Source organism: Pipistrellus kuhlii, unplaced genomic scaffold (genome assembly GCF_014108245.1).
Source record: "Pipistrellus kuhlii isolate mPipKuh1 unplaced genomic scaffold, mPipKuh1.p scaffold_m20_p_12, whole genome shotgun sequence".
NCBI classification, from domain to species: Eukaryota; Metazoa; Chordata; class Mammalia; order Chiroptera; family Vespertilionidae; genus Pipistrellus; species Pipistrellus kuhlii.
The window spans coordinates 46,492,125-46,507,840 of NW_023425427.1; the positions used below are offsets into that span (position 1 = coordinate 46,492,125).

Sequence of the window (15,716 nt, forward strand, 5' to 3'; positions counted from 1 at the left end):
AAAAGCTATCTTCCTTTTAGTTACAGCTTCCTGTTTCTCCAAATGCCTGCATCCTATCCCTTCCTCAGTACATCTAGGCCATTTTCCTCCCTCCTTTCAAGTACAATCACCTCTACCACCTGTGCCCCAGCTGACTTCCTCTCCACTCTTCCCATGTTCCTGAGGCTATGGGAACCCATTTCACTATTTTTCTTTCCATCGTGACTCCTATCACCATTCTTGGTCATTTTATGGGCCCTGCAGTGCTTGGTTCCTCACTGTCCTAACCTACTCACTTCCAACTACCCTTTCCTCCAGCTTACCTTATCCACCCACTCCTGCAGCCTGCCCCGGATCTCTTCATTAGCAACAAATGCACTACCACTCCCAAACTCCTGATTGGAAGCATCTTGCTTTCTGTCCATCACTTTTTATCTGTCTACTACAATAATGCTTCAACCTCACTGGTCAGTTCATTGATGCTATCACCTGTTCCCTGTCCTCTTTTGAAATAGTTCTTCTCTTGGCTTCTGGGGTTCCCTTTTCTCCTGGATTTCTGCTCAATCCAGTCTCCTTTGTGGGGACTCCTACTTCTACCCAAATTTTAAATTTTGGAGTACCTAGGGTCAATCCTTGGACTCCCCTCCCCTATTCATTAGCTAGGTGTTCTTATCCAGCTCTGTAGCATTAAGTAACACCTATATTGTGTGACTCACAAATTTATATCCATCTCCCTCACCTCTCTCCCAAGCTCCAGACTCTAGATCCACTACTTTCCCCATATCTCCATTTGGGTATCTCATAGGCATCTCAAACTTAACACTAGCTCTCAATATCCCTCACAGAGTTTGCTCTGTTCTCAGTCTTCCCCATCAACATATAGTTATACAAAAGTGATATTTCTCTTTTGTGAAGACATGACATGCTGCTTATCTATTAGCTATTCCCTTTTCATTTCCCAATGACATAATACTTAAATTATTAAGGACAGCAAATAATCTACTGTAACAAACTACATTTCCAAGCTTCCTTGAAATTAGGTATAGTCATGGAACTGTGTTTTGGTCAATTTTACTGGGAGGACTTAAAATGAGGGCTCCTTAAAAATAAGTCAAACCAGCTGGGGAAAATCACTTTGGCTTGTCCTCCTTTCAGGAATGCAAATGTAGTGTCTGGGGCTTTCCAGCAGCCACCTTGGACCATGAGGTGACCTTGAGGTTGAAAGTCAAATACAAGGATGGTGAAGCAGAAGGATGGAAGGAGCTGGGTCTTGGGTTATCATGGAGCCTCCACCTCTGCCAGGTATAGCTTGCCTCTGGACCTCTTTTACTTGAGAGAAAAATAAGCCTCTATTTGACTTAGCCACTTTTAATCTCTATTTTCTGCTATATATAGCTGAACCTATCCTATAGATCAGTATATAGAACAAAATCTCATCCATTCAAGCACAGATTAAAACATGTGAAAGCCACAGATAACTGTGTTAGGACTACATTTTTTAGAGAAAACGTCTGGAGCAATAAAAAACACTATTAAGTGGTATTCCAAACTTGAATTTTTTTTCTTTGAAAAAGTTCTGAACTATTTCACTGCAATTAAGAATATCAAATGACTGGCTAGACTAGGTGACTTGAACATGCTTTTGCTTCTTTGAGACAATGGGGGTTTTCAAAACTCAGCCTAATTTAAGACCCCATGATTCATTTGTGTAAGACTATAGTTTCTCAGCTTGGTAAAGGGGCAATTAGTGTCCATGAAACAGAAGTGTTAATTTCATTTTAGGAAAGATCATTATAATTTTTGTCTCTGATATTGAAACTTTTTAATATATTTTTACCCCTTTTATAAATGAAGAAAAATGAACTTTTAAAAATAGTGGATACATTATTTTTCTGGAATGGCTTTGTTAAGTGTCAATAAGTTTAGGATAATGCATTGCAAGCAACTTTCCCCATAAATCACTCGTTTACAAGATACTAATCAGGACTTCTGTTTATCTATCTATATGTTTTTATGAACATTTATTCTCAAAGAACAAACATTAATGGTTCTTTATAATGCCATTGGTGAAAAGATCTTTTCTCCTTTTAATTTATCTTATTCTATTGCATAAAAGTTGGTTGTCTTTTCAACTAGCTTTTTATATTTCCATCTAGAGTAATTTTAGTAAGGGAGCCAAGTTCAGTGTGTTGAGAATTGTCCAGAGTGACAATATTTTGACATTTGTGTATCTGCAGATGAGAAGTAAACTATGGGCTATTAACTTTAGGTGAAATTGGAGATTGCTCTCCTAAGAATAGGGAGTATCACCCCATGAGGAGATAGAAGGATGGCTGCTCTGGTAGAGGGATCTCAGGTCAACAAAAGACTATTTCTAGAGTAACTGGTTTGCATCTCTGGAAACATCTTGCTGCAGAAGAAAAATATAGTTCTTGGGAAGCGTGACGCTCACTAACCTAGCAAGTCTAACACCATGTCTCGTACAGAGCATGTGCTCAGTTACTATTAAGTGAGCACATTCGTATCCGGTGGCTGGTGAGGTAGTTGTCATCTTGGGAAGCAGGACTGAGGCAGTGGAGATGCCTTCTGCTGGGCTCCCCCAGCACCTCGGGTCTGTGCATCTCACCACTCCCCTCTCTGCCTGGGTCCCCCATTAGGGTGCGAGTTCTTCAGGGGAAGGGGTGCCTTTTATCTCCACAGGCCCTGCACCCAGTCTAGTGCCTGGGACATACTGTGTTGTCTGACACTGCACTAACCTAAGGTGACCAGACGTCCTGCTTTTGGTGGGACAGTCCCGATTTTAAACAATTTGTCCCGCATCCCGCGGTGTTTTAAAAAAGTCCCAATTTTCAGGATGCGGGACAAATTGTTAAAAATCGGGACTGTCCCGCTAAAAGCGGGACGTCTGGTCACCTTACACTAACCGTGCATTAGGGAATGAATGAATGCGTGGGTACAACTCTGATTGGCTTGGGGTGGGAGAGGCGGTTGGATGTGGCCCAGCGAGCTGCTCCAGTTTAGGTTCTAGGAAGGAAGGGAAAATGCCCTAAAGGACAAGAACAAATTTTGCAAAAATGTCATGCTTTTGTTCAGTGCCTGAGAGTGAGTAGATTGTTTTTATTAAAATGAACTTTGCATGGTGAAGTGTTCCAGTAGGGGTTTATGTTTTATTCAATAGCTCCTTGTTGTCCATTCCATGATGCCCTTATTTAGTTTGTGGTTCAAACCTTTCCCTTCCTGTGGCCGTCCTTTAAGCCTTTTTCGCCACTCTCTATACTGCAGCCAATCTAACCTGTCCTCACTCGACCTTGTATAGCTAGCCACAGAGGGGCCGGAGGGCAGGACTGGGTCAACCCATCCTGAGTTCAGGTCATACATCATGACTTACCACCTCTGAGTTCCAGAGCAAATTATACTTTGCTTTTCTGAGTTTTAGTTTCCTCATCTTAAGAAACTACTTCTTTGAGCTTTGGCTTTCTCATCTCCAATGAAATCTATCTTGTGGGATCATTATGAGGATTAAATGACATAAAGCCCACAGCACTGCTCCTGGCAGGTGGGAGACACTCAGTAAAGGTGGGTGTGCCCCCATCCTTTTATACCTCTTTCTGCCTGGAAGGTCAGAACTTACCACTTGTCCTTCCCCAATTAACTCAGATCTACTGATCGTTTGAGGCCAGTTCAAAGATCACTTTCTCCACAAAATCTCCTCCCCAGCTGAAAGCCATCTTTCCTTCTCCCGTAGTGTGCCATCTCCTTCTGAATATCTATGGTATTTACCACTTCCTCCCTGGTGGCTAAGTGATTGATTGCTGTGTTTTAGCTTTTCTTTGCCTATCTAGAAGTCCCATGAAGGCCACCTGCCTACCTTTTAATCTTGTGTTTCCCCAAAGCACCCAGCAGAGTAACTTGCATACAATAGGTGCTAAAATAATGAAGTGAATATGTGCAGAACAAGTTTTCTATATTTAGGACCTCATCACTTAATTTCCCTCAGGGTGGGGTGGAATATATAACCCATCTTTCCATTTTATCCACTTTAGTGGGGAAGAACCCTCAGGCCTGATACAAGTAGCTGACATCATCCAACATCCAGAGAATTCCCCGAAAATAGTTACAAATAATGACTAGTCCCATGGGCATTTACGATAAAGCTCTGCTCAACGGGTATTTACATTCTAAGATTGTGAAAAGAAATACTTCAACAGGGGAGTATTTCCTGAAGGCTAGCTAATCCACTGATACCCCAAATATCATCTTCATTATACTTCCTTCCATTGTGCAACACGGAAGTGACATCAATCTCAATGATTATTATTTGTACTGGCCCGGAGAGTTGCCAGGTCTGCGGTTACTGAGCTAGTTCGGAGATTGTTAGATGGAATCCCAGAATCAGGTGTAAGCCTGGCTTGTCACGGAGGGTGCTGCCAGAGGGTGTGGTTTGAAGTGTCTAGATGGAGACCTCCAGTTCCAAGCATCCTTTCTAGGCCTGCCTGAGGGGGGCTGCAGTGAGTTCAGAAGACTCATCTTTCAGAGGCTCCCATCCCAGGGGAAAGATAACACCTTCACCGGCATTTCCACAGCAGCCTCACACCGGCTTCATGGAGGAATGGGCTCTATAGCCAACGAAGTCTGTGAAATACTGCAAACTCCGTTCCTTTTGACAGCGCGTTCTGTGCCGCAGTGCACAGTACGTCTGAGGCTCCGACTCCTCTGGTGACGAGCCTGTTTAACCTAGAAGCTCTCCCACTTGCTTAACTATTAAATCAGTCTTGCTTTCTTGTTTTTATTCTGGGTTGTTACAAGATTCCTATTGACATAAGATGAAAATACAATAGTATTTCATAGAGCACACTTTAAAAATGCTGCCTTCATTACGATGAGCTATCTCTGTGATGGGGATAAATGTTCAGTGAAGAACGGGACACAAAGGGACATGCGTAAAGGGAGAGAAAAGTCAAGAGAAGAAGAGGAAGTGTTTGAGGTGACCATGGAGGCCGCCGAACACAATGTCACAGTCGTGGCCATCACTGCAGACATTACTCTGACTTTGTTTTCCTGCCTAGAAAGCCCCGCCATTAGCCAGGGCAGTCATCGGACTGGAAGGAGCAGTTTTGCATCTTCATGTGATCGGGGTAGGGAGGAAGAGGAAGGGGTGCTTGGGCAGTAGCCCTTGTTCAAATGGATGTGGAAAGAGGAAGGAAACCAGGTAAGAAAGAAATGGGGCAACTGAGGCAACAGGGAGGCAGAAGCTCTGGCCATGGGAACCTAAGGGTGGAAGGCAAAGGACAGGGGGAAGCAGGAAGTGAAGAGTCGTGACAGGTCAAGTAGGAAACTACCAAATCTACCTGCCACCTGAGCCAGGAAACTGAGGCTTTGGGCTGGGGAGACGCGGGAGAGTGATCAAATGATAAAGTCAGTGCGTCCCAGCTCTGGCTTCCCAAGCTAATGCCACTAAGAGCCAAAGTGGGCTGAAGACATGGAATAGAAAGAGCTGGGACAAGTGCCTGCCTTTAAGGTCTGTGTTGTCTTTTCTTGCCTCTCGGTGGTAGGACACTTATTCCCATAGGTAGTTTCTGCTGTTGGGGCCCTCAATGCCCCAAGGGTCTGCATTTCCCCAAGTTGTGGGGAGAGCCCTGGGGTGGCTACCAGTGGGCCCAGGCTGAGACCCTAACCCTGCTTCTCTAGGAAACATCACAGTGGTTCTGGAAGCACAGGGCTAGCAGGAAAGGACCATGGGTAGTGCAGAAGCCAGAGCGGGGAGGGGCTGTGTGGGGGCTTCCTCTTGCTGTCAGATGTTCTGCTTGTGGCAGGCAGAGCCACTGGGAAATCTGGCAAGCCGAGGCAACTTCGCAATGCTAGAGGCTGAAAACAAGATATGCAACCCGTTTGGGAGTATATCTCACACTGAAGTATAAAAATAGCCGATTCCCCTTCTGGGGGTACCTTCAGATATCTTGTCAATATCAGTGTAAAAGTCATGTATAAACTGCAAATGTTTTTATAACTCACATGCATCGTTTATGATTCAGTGAGATGAGGGAGAGGGCAATAGGACAACGTCCTTTCTAAGAACACAAACTTTCCAAATTGCTGTTCCATGGTGAACTAATCCCAGAACAAGGATCAACCGGGGCAAAGCTGTGCCCTGGGATAGTGCCTGGGATTAATTAGTAAATACATTTAAAATTAAATCTGTCAGACCGTGTTTGCCCTGGGGAAATGGTTAAAAATGATATGCCCAAGCTTGCAGGGGGTGAATCTCAATATGTCCAAGTCTACTGGCTGGAATGGTGACCCTGATCTCTCAGCGTAATGACTTTGCTGAGTCAGCAGGACATGAGCCTGTGGGCGCTGAAGACATGAGCAACCCTGAATCAGAAACAGGTCTGTAGCTGGTTTAGGGTCCAGGAGGGACTTTAAGTCGCTTATTCCTTTATGTAAATCAGAATACCACCCGAACATACACCTCTCTCTGAAACGAGGGGCACACTGTCAGAGGAGTGCTGGCTGGCTGTGTTTCTCTGCATGGTGGTGTGCATGTGGAGGGACCAATGCTGACACCGTGGGTGTGTGCCTGTGTTCATGCTGCCGACACCATTTCTCTGAGTGGGTCACACAATCACAATGCTTTGGACCTTTTGAATGGAATAACATGACTACTCATGGTATTGCACATCTCCAATTCCAAATGAGCATGATGGCAAAACTATACGAAAACGCAGAAAGAAGAGTAACTCACACAACGTCACGGAAGTCATGCAAAGTGGAAGAAAATGACTTTCAAAAAAAAAAAAAATGGGCAAGCAACAGACATGATAAACAAAAGAAAGCTAATGCATACAATTTTGAAATCATGCTTACCTTCTTCAGTCATTGTGTCATAATATTTTAGTTTTCCATATGATCCAAGCTCTACAACATCACAGTAAAAGACACAAAGATAAGGAACAAGCTGTAATGCAAGAACTTTGTTTTTACACATTCTTAATTAATCAGACTCAGAGTTGCTGTCAAACTCTTCAATCGTAACTACAGAGAGATGTGCAAACACGGGCCGTGCGGCAGACAGTTCTCACGCCCATCTTCAGAAATCTCTGCAAACATACTATTCTACTGTGGGTAGGATGTCTGCATTACAGAACAGGGCACAGTGATTTTCACATCTGATGGAACAAAATACTCGGCACAGATAACCCCGCACCAGGTCGACCCTAGCCCTGCAATCTTTATGGAGGTGACACTCCAAGAGAGAGGCTGAATGAGAACAGGTCCGGGCCCTTTGAGGCCTTGCCGTGGGGCAGCAAGTTCCAGACGTTCATGCCACAGTCCTGCTGCAACTGAGCGATTCCCTAGAGATTGAGAGAGGCCACCTGGGAAAACCAAAAATGAAAAGCCAGATTCTAAACGTCCCTTTACACTCTCACCTAGCATTTTAGACAGAAAACACTGAATACGAATGGTGTAGCATCCTGAGAGGAGCTGTGAGAAGTGCAGAGTGCTCTGGGAGGAAGGGAGAAGCGTATTTCCAGGGAAGACCACCTGGCTCAGATAGGGGACAGAGCTGGGACAGCTCCCAGACCAAGGCATCGCCTGCTGCTGGTGGACTGCAGGCAGCAGGAGGCGACCAGCAGCCTCTGTGTGCAGATGCCCAAAGGCCTGGCTGTGATGGAAACCACTGGCAGAAAGCCAGCTGTTCTGCGTCAGCTGGTGGGAGTGGCAGCTTGGGTGGGGGAAGAGATGGGGATATATCGTTTCTTTTTTCTTTCTTTTTTTTTTTTTCTCTTGTTCTAAAATAGAAACCTTCTCTGAAAATTCCAGATTATTTAAAACAACATTTGTAAGCAGGTTAAAAAAAATAAAATTTTTCTTGCTGTGACAACCCGCTCCCAATACACTTCAAGCAATTAATTAGACTCAAGAAACATCCCAGTGGTTCTGCAGAAAGCGTCCATGGCTCATTAACTTGGGCAGCCATGGAAAACCCACATATGAGTCATCTAATAATGGATGGGTTTTGTGTTTGAGATGAAAGCCCCAGCTTAAAACACAACAATATTCTTCTAGTTATTATATTTATATTAGACATTCTTTATTTATCCTCTTGCCACATGCCTCAAATTTTACCTACTGCTATTTTACCACACCAACACAAAATTATGCATTGGGAAGAAAAATCACCTCATCTTTATGTTTCTACAAAAAGCAGCCTATTCTGGATTTTGTAAGATGCATGATAAAGGATGCAAATGCTTCAACAAAAAATTAAATTTTGTGAAAATAACAAGAAAGTTTTTTAATGACTTTAAGGGATTGCCTTCAGTGAAATGTATAATTCTTTTAGATTTTAAGAACAGCAGTCTGTTACATGCATGACATTCCACAAGTCTGGAAGTGGTAAATCATCTAAATAGCTTCATAAATATTAAATATGCTCATAATGGCTTTACACATTGTGTGTGTGTGTGTGTGTGTGTGTGTGTGTGTGTGTGGTCTTGCAATAAGTGGATGGATTATATCAGCCATGTAATTTTTTAACCTCTACTCCTTCCCTGAGGTAAAACAGCAGAATAAGCAGCTGGCATAATCTATTATTTGTTCAGGAAACAGAATGTGGGCAGCTCTGTGTTTGCAAAATCGGGTGCAAAGCATATCCTACAGTGAAGATGCACTGTTGCATTTTATAAACCTTTTTCGATGCAACCTCTGTGTACTCACACACCTGTTTCCAAACTGTCACGCATCTGCTTGTGGCAGAAACAATTATGCTTTACCTTGTCTCTTGTGGAGCCAGATATAAATAAATACAATTGTAATCTTTATTTCTTTATTTCTTTTACTTTTATGTCGTCGAAAGTGGAACTGTTTGTGCCTAGCATAGCTCACACATTCTTACTGCTGTGACAATGTCTAGATTGTTTCTGAGTTGCTTCCTTGGCTGGTGAATGGGGCAGGGACAAGAACTGAACAGAACATATCAAAATAGGCTAAAATGGTGGAAGAGAAGGAATAAGAGTAGTGAAAAGCTGAATAATAATAGGCGATGTAGCAACACAAAGCGCAGTGAGGAAGGAGGGCAAGGGGAAAATACTTGCTCAAGTGAAGGGAACTGTATTTGTTGCCCGCTAAGAAGAAGACAGAGAAGAGTGTGAAGAGAGTCAGCCTGCTAGAATGGGGGAGGGGGTCTTTCACACTGACAGCAATGGGATGGTGAGACAGCCAACTCATCGCTCCGTGTTTTCAAGGGGACAGGGCAGTATCTCCAAGAGCCCAGACGTTCTCCCCTGAACCAGGGCTCCAGGGGGTGCAGGAAGAGAGGTGTGACAGGTGACTAGGATGAACACAACATGCACACGTCTGTCAGAGCACATGGTGCACCCATGGCCTCTGGACACCTCATGGAAAGTGGTCTCAGCCACTGTGACCACCAGTCAGCATACTCCCCGTGGAGAGTAACCGAGACACCTGTAGCATCACTGGATTAGGGTTCAAACTGGTCCTAATCCAAGCTGAGTGTCTTTGGGATAGGAGAGAAGAATTGAGAGAGTTCAAGAGAGTGCTGTTGAATACTACCTAGCAATGCCTATTATATCAACTAAGAGTCAGCCAAGATGAGAAGAGGATGAATCACGGGACAGTTTCCTCCTGGGTACCACATGGTGCCTCTTCTCTATAACACTTCTCTAAGAAGCTCACACAGCCTAAGAAAGCATTCCAGAACCCAGTGGTTTGGGATGAGCTGTAAGCTGATCATGAATGCTGCCTATCACGGCAACCACACTTGCTTCCATGCCATTTGGACACATGCCATTTGGGGGCCACAGGCACCCAAGCTCCCAGCTCTCTAGGAAGGATGGAACCTTTGCCATTCCTCAGTCCACTTCCTTCCAGGTATTGTCAGCAACATCACTACCTGGCTTTAAGATTCCTCTGAGTTCTTGTCCACATTTCATAGTTGATGAGTCAAGGGAAGGGTCTTGTCTTTAAAGAATCTGTGAAGTCTCAAAGAATCTGTGAGTAAGAACTAGTTTTTTTGGCTCCTAATTTTCCTTTCTGAATGAGAGCCTGGACACAGACTCCTTCTTCCAACACTGACTTTCTCAGCTCCATTTCTGAGGTCTCCTGAATTCTCAACCTCTTTTCAGCAAATCTCCCAGACAGGAGTGGCAGAAAAATAACTTTTCATATTTTAGGCCTCAAAATTCTGACCAAAACCAAAACAAAATAAAAAAGCCACAGAAAATTAATAGAAGCATCTATGCTTTCCATTTAAGTAGAATGGAAAGTAGGTATAGAGAAATCAATGAGACTAAGTATTTCTTACTTAAGTGGCTGATGGAAAAATATGATTAACTTGTGTTTTTTAAAAAATAAAAGAATTTTATTTTTCATTGGTTTGAACTGAACGTGAATACCTAAAAATTAAGGCTTTCTGAATGCAGACAGTAGTTGCTTAGTAATGACTAACACCTATCAAAGAAGTTTGTATAGCTACTAGATTGTATCACACCCATGGAAGGATTATCTTCAGTAGTGAGTGGAAGTTGAAAACATGGACTTCGAAGCCAAGGTGCACTTTTGAATCCCAAGTCTGCTACTTATCAGCTGTGTGACTTTGAGCAAATTGTTTTGACCTTTCTGAGCCTCCAGGTCCTCAGCTATAAAGGGACATAACTGTATGACCCCCAGAAAGTCGTGGTGGAGAGTAGATGAGATAACAACAGCCACCAAACAATCAATAATGGGCAGATTTTTTATTGTAAGCACCACCAAGAAGAGTAAGGGAGAACCATGGGCCATGGAGCAGAGCACTTAGACAACTTGGTATGTTACACAGGTTTGATAAAACAAAGTCTATACTACTTGTAGAGGTTTTAAGGAGATCACTGTTGTTCAGCAACAAAAGATATCTGCCATGTCAGGAAAGATGCTCAAAGGGAATTCCTCCATCAGTCCTGCTCTTCTACTCTCAGATCTATGGGGAATATTAAACCAAGAGCACAGCCATGGGGGCAGGATGTGACAAGTGGACTCTTCATGCATCTGACCAACCACTTATCCAGCGTTGGACCTTCTCATATTTACACACAAGCCTGTCTCTCAAACCACATTGTCCATATTTTGGTGGCAGAGACCCTATTCCTCTCTAGATCCCTCCCAACAGAGCCTAGGAGAGTGCTCTCCTTGCAGTCTGTGCTCCCCTATACTTTTAATGAAGTATACAAATGCACCGTCTCAAATGACAGGGAGGTTTAGGGTGCTTTGGTTTGCTGAACTTCCCTGGACTTGCTCAAGTCAGGAACACAGACACAGAGTCTGAAACTTCTTGGCTGTTGACACCACATCATCACTATCAAGGTTAAGATGCTCCTGAGTGAGACAGACAAGACCATCAATCCACAGTGTGGCTCTACTGCTGGAAAGTTGGGTGATCCCCTCTGAGCCTCAAATTTATCTTGTCAAATGGGGACAACAGCAATACATACCTGTTCTTAGGGCATGTTTTTTTGATGATCAGGTGAGAGCATATCTATTAAGCACTTTGCATTGGGGTGCCAAAGACATCTTTAATAATTAGTATCCCTCTTCATTTTCTGCACCAGGCCCAACATGAACATCTAACTCAGTCCAGTGTAGTTAAATCCTATCCAAACTCTAATTATTTCTCTGTGTGGGTACCAATGTCAATGTCTATTCTTGACATGTGCAAGTCAACAGAAACCCATAGACTTCTTCTCTTACATGCAAGGAAGACTCTCAAAAGAAGAACTTGTGATTTAGTGAAAGGCTGCCTGGCTCTTCTAGAACCATATTTAATAGTATTTACATTTTAGTCTTAAGGTGATATTTAAATTTGCATTTCTTTTTATTACTGGGTGAAAGTGTTTGTTTTAATGTTTTGTGAATGGGTAGTATGAGAATTGAGTACTTGTAATTTCCCATCCCACTTCCTACAGACACAGCATTTATATTTGTGGATCTATATACTATTTAAGTTTCTTACAGGCTATCTGTATTAAACATTTTTCACTTGTTTCCTCATGTGAAAAATTTTTACCAAATTAAACAATAATTATGAGCTCAATATTTTCTAATGCAGCCCAATTTTCAACTTTTTGTTTGATTTCATGTAAAAAAAATGCATGGGCCACCAAAATTAATTGCTCTCCTTTCAAAGGCTTTTTTAGTCATTACCCTTTTATGTCAAATGTTCATGCCAAGGCAACTATTTTTTTTTTTTTTTTTTAACAAGAAACATTAAGAGATTGAGGCTAAGTGAGGGAACAACCACAAATCCTCAATTCTTACTCAAGTCAGAAGGAAAGGAATATATTAACCTTCAAATTCAAAAATTTCACTCAAAAAAAGCTTTGAAAGTACTGACTCACTGCAGCAGCTCTGCTTAACATTCTGTGGGGGATTGATGTTCATATGTTAAACTTCCCTAAGAGGCTCCTAACTGTGTACACATTTGCCCAGGGACAGCTGTACTCAACATGTGGTAACACATGTATGTCACACTCAAGGTGTCAACAGAGTTGATTCTGCCCTATGGAGTTCTTTTCACATCCAGCTCTTCCAAATCTATGCTAATGAGTACTTCTGTTTCTTCTGTGAGATTAAAATCTCTCACTTGGGCTTTTGGAAGCGAGGCGAGAACTTTGCAAAATGAAAATGAAGGGCTGAACTTGTGGTTAATCATGTATCTATCAGCTACTAAGTTTCAAGCAGGATTTATGAACATATACACACACAGCTACCTCTTAGAAATTCACTACCTCACTTCCATGCCTTCCAAATCTAGCCCTTTCATGAAACACGTTTCCTGCAAACCCAGGCACAGTGGTTTGTTATTGTCTCCTCCACTCTCCACATGCATTTTCTTGTTTATTCCATCTGCTGATATTCAAGGCCCCAGCCCCAAGGAAATACTGATGCAACATCAGTGGTCAAATCAGGAGTCAGTGTGACCATTAGCATCTGGCCCAGTGCCTAGAACACAGTAGGCTTTCTGACAAAGCAGCAACGATCCACAGGAAACAGGTATGCAGAAGAGCACAGTGGGCTGGGAGGACAGTAGGGAAGGGTGTTGATTTTGGAAAATTGGACAGTACCGCCTAAAAAGGAGCAGCAGTCACACAGCTCTAGCTTCATGAGCAAATGCAGACACAGTATTGATAGGTATTCTGTAATTATTCAAGGGAAGCCAGATCTTTAGATTTTTATGTAAAAAATCTTTATTTTTAAATGTTGGCAACTAATTCCAAATTAAAAACAACACACTATGTTGGGTCATATTTGGCTCATCAATTTGTAACCTTTGGTTTAAAACCATGTTGTTTAATCCAATTTTCTTGTAAATATTAACTGAATGAATGAATGAACAAATGAGACCAGTTAGGCCAGTGGTAGACAAACTGCAGCTTGTGAGCCACATGCAGCTCTTTGGCACCTTAAGTGTGGCTCTTCTATAAAATACCACGGCCTGAGCAAGTCTATTTTGAAGAAGTGGCATTAGAAGAAGTTTAAGTTTAAAAAATTTGGCTCTCAAAAGAAATTTCAATCGTTGTACTGTTGATACTTGGCTCTGTTGACTAATGAGTTTGCAGACCACTGGGTTAGATCAGTGGTCGGCAAACCACGGCTCTGGAGCCACATGCTGCTCTTTGGCCCCTTGAGTGTACCTCAATCAGACTGAGGACGTTTTCAGCAAAGAACAGCTTAGAAGTACCCTAATTAAGTTAATAACAATGTACCTATCTATATAGTTTAAGTTTAATAAGTTTGGCTCTCAAAAGAAATTTCAATCGTTGTACTATTGATATTTGGCTCTGCTGACTAATGAGTTTGCCGACCACGGAGCTAGGCTGTTGGAACTGGGAGGGGTCCTTGCTAGGTAACCTTTTTTTTCAAGAAGGTCACCTTCTTGTCACCTTCAAAGCTTATCTGGTGTAGGTACACAATCTGCTCACCTCTGTCTTTGGAAAGGGCGGAGCCAGGCTCCCCTGAGGCTCAGGCTCCTCCGGCTCCCCAGAGACCATGAAGGTGGGGCCCGTGTGGGGCCGATGGAGCTGCTCTGATCCCATGACTAACTTTCTCCTTAATGCATGTCCTTGCCCAGCTAGTTGTGCCATCAGACAAGTAATTAGAGTGATGTTTGTTTGTTTGTCCTAAATCTTATTTTGGGGAGTGATGAAAGTTGCCCAGTAGGTGTAACTGTTCCCAATCATCTTGGAGGGAAATATCTGGATTATGGAGAATGCAGTGGAAGGTACTGTAAAGTAGGTTAGGGTCACAGAGGGAGGTACCATATAATTATATGGGAATTATCATCCTCGAACAGTGAACAATAATGTCTGGTCATTACTGTGGATCATCCAGATGGCTCATAATGAAATGCCCAAATGAGTCCCCAGATACTCTGACTCTTAGAAACTTGTCACCTAATTTGCAGCCTTGCTCCTCTGTGGCGTTGCTTAGCAATATCAATGGTTACTGATTTCCGTCCTGTGAGGAGCTGACTCAGGCCATATTTCACTGCAATTTACATGCTCTGGATGATCAAGCAAGAAAAATGGAACCTGAGTGTGCTGTTCTGCTGCCTTCTGTTTGAGGTGGGTTGGGGTAGGGGGCGGGGGCGAGTCTAGGATAGAGCAAGCAGGTTTCTGTAAAGGACTTTTTACAGGAAACAATGAGCAACTAAGCAAGAGAATCAACCCTAAACTGTGGCAAAAAAAGAAAAAAAAAAAGAAAAGTTTTCCTGGGCTTTTATGAGAATCCTTTTATTATAATTACATGATGACAAACTGAGTCACAACCTTAAGGTAATTTTAACACTCATGCTTTGTCACAATGTTTTTCCCCCCTGAAAGGGGATGGAAGAAGGCAAATGACAGAACAGCATGGCAGTACCATCATCTAGAGCCATACAGACCTTCATTTGACAATTGGGACTGCCGCTGAGACTATGAGCCAAGTTACTCAACTTCTTGACACACAGTGCCCAGAGATATGCACCATGGAAACAGTAATAGTTGCCCTTGTAGGGTTGAGTTGAGAATTATAGGTACTTACATAATTGGCACATAATACGCATTGAACATATGGTGGGTATTATTAATGGCTTCAAAGCATCTTCTGGTTTTCCTTCAAATAAATCCCGGTGTGCCCATAGATAGTATTCTTCTAGCCGTCACAAAATTGGAGTGAACCTGGGTTTAGCAGACCTTCTCACCATGATCTGAATACGGAGATCTTATAGCACAGCATGAGTTCCGGGGGCCAAGAGTTGTGAGTTGTAATCCCGACTATACTTACTAGCTGTGTGACTTTGTAGCAAGATACTCAGCCTTAGTTTCCTCAACTGTAAAATGGAGTTAATTATAGTATTCCCTTACTGTGTTGTTGTAAGGGGCTTTATACAATGCCTGGAACATTGGAAGTCATCAATATATGTCAGCCTTCGTTCTATGACTGGGCCATAGCCAGTGAGAATTGAGTATCCAGGCTAACATAAGTCACAACAAGTAACCATCAGAATTAGAACCTTGTTCTAGCATTCTTTTCATACGTTTATTGTAGGAGAAACAGATTAAAGAAGAATGACAAAATAATGACAAAATAATGACTCATTATGTTATGCCAAAGGAAATCTATGAATGTCATAGTCTATTGCATTATCTGATTTCAGGCACACCAAGACTATTGGCATTATTTAAAAGAAAGTACAAAACAGG

At 42.6% G+C, this 15,716-nt stretch overlaps 1 protein-coding gene across 10 annotated transcripts in view; it reads right to left on the reverse strand.

Moving 5' to 3' along the window:
- SLC24A2 (solute carrier family 24 member 2) overlaps positions 1 to 15,716 on the reverse strand; it is a 224,575-nt gene that overhangs the window by 58,843 nt on the left and 150,016 nt on the right. For 6 of the 10 annotated variants that reach the window (XM_036434161.2, XM_036434166.2, XM_036434162.2 and 3 more), the window contains one exon: positions 6,844 to 6,894. The exons of the other annotated variants lie outside the window; for them this stretch is intronic. In XM_036434161.2, the coding sequence (XP_036290054.1) occupies positions 6,844 to 6,894 (51 nt within the window). The remainder of the gene's footprint in view (positions 1 to 6,843; positions 6,895 to 15,716) is intronic. 10 annotated transcript variants of the gene reach the window in all.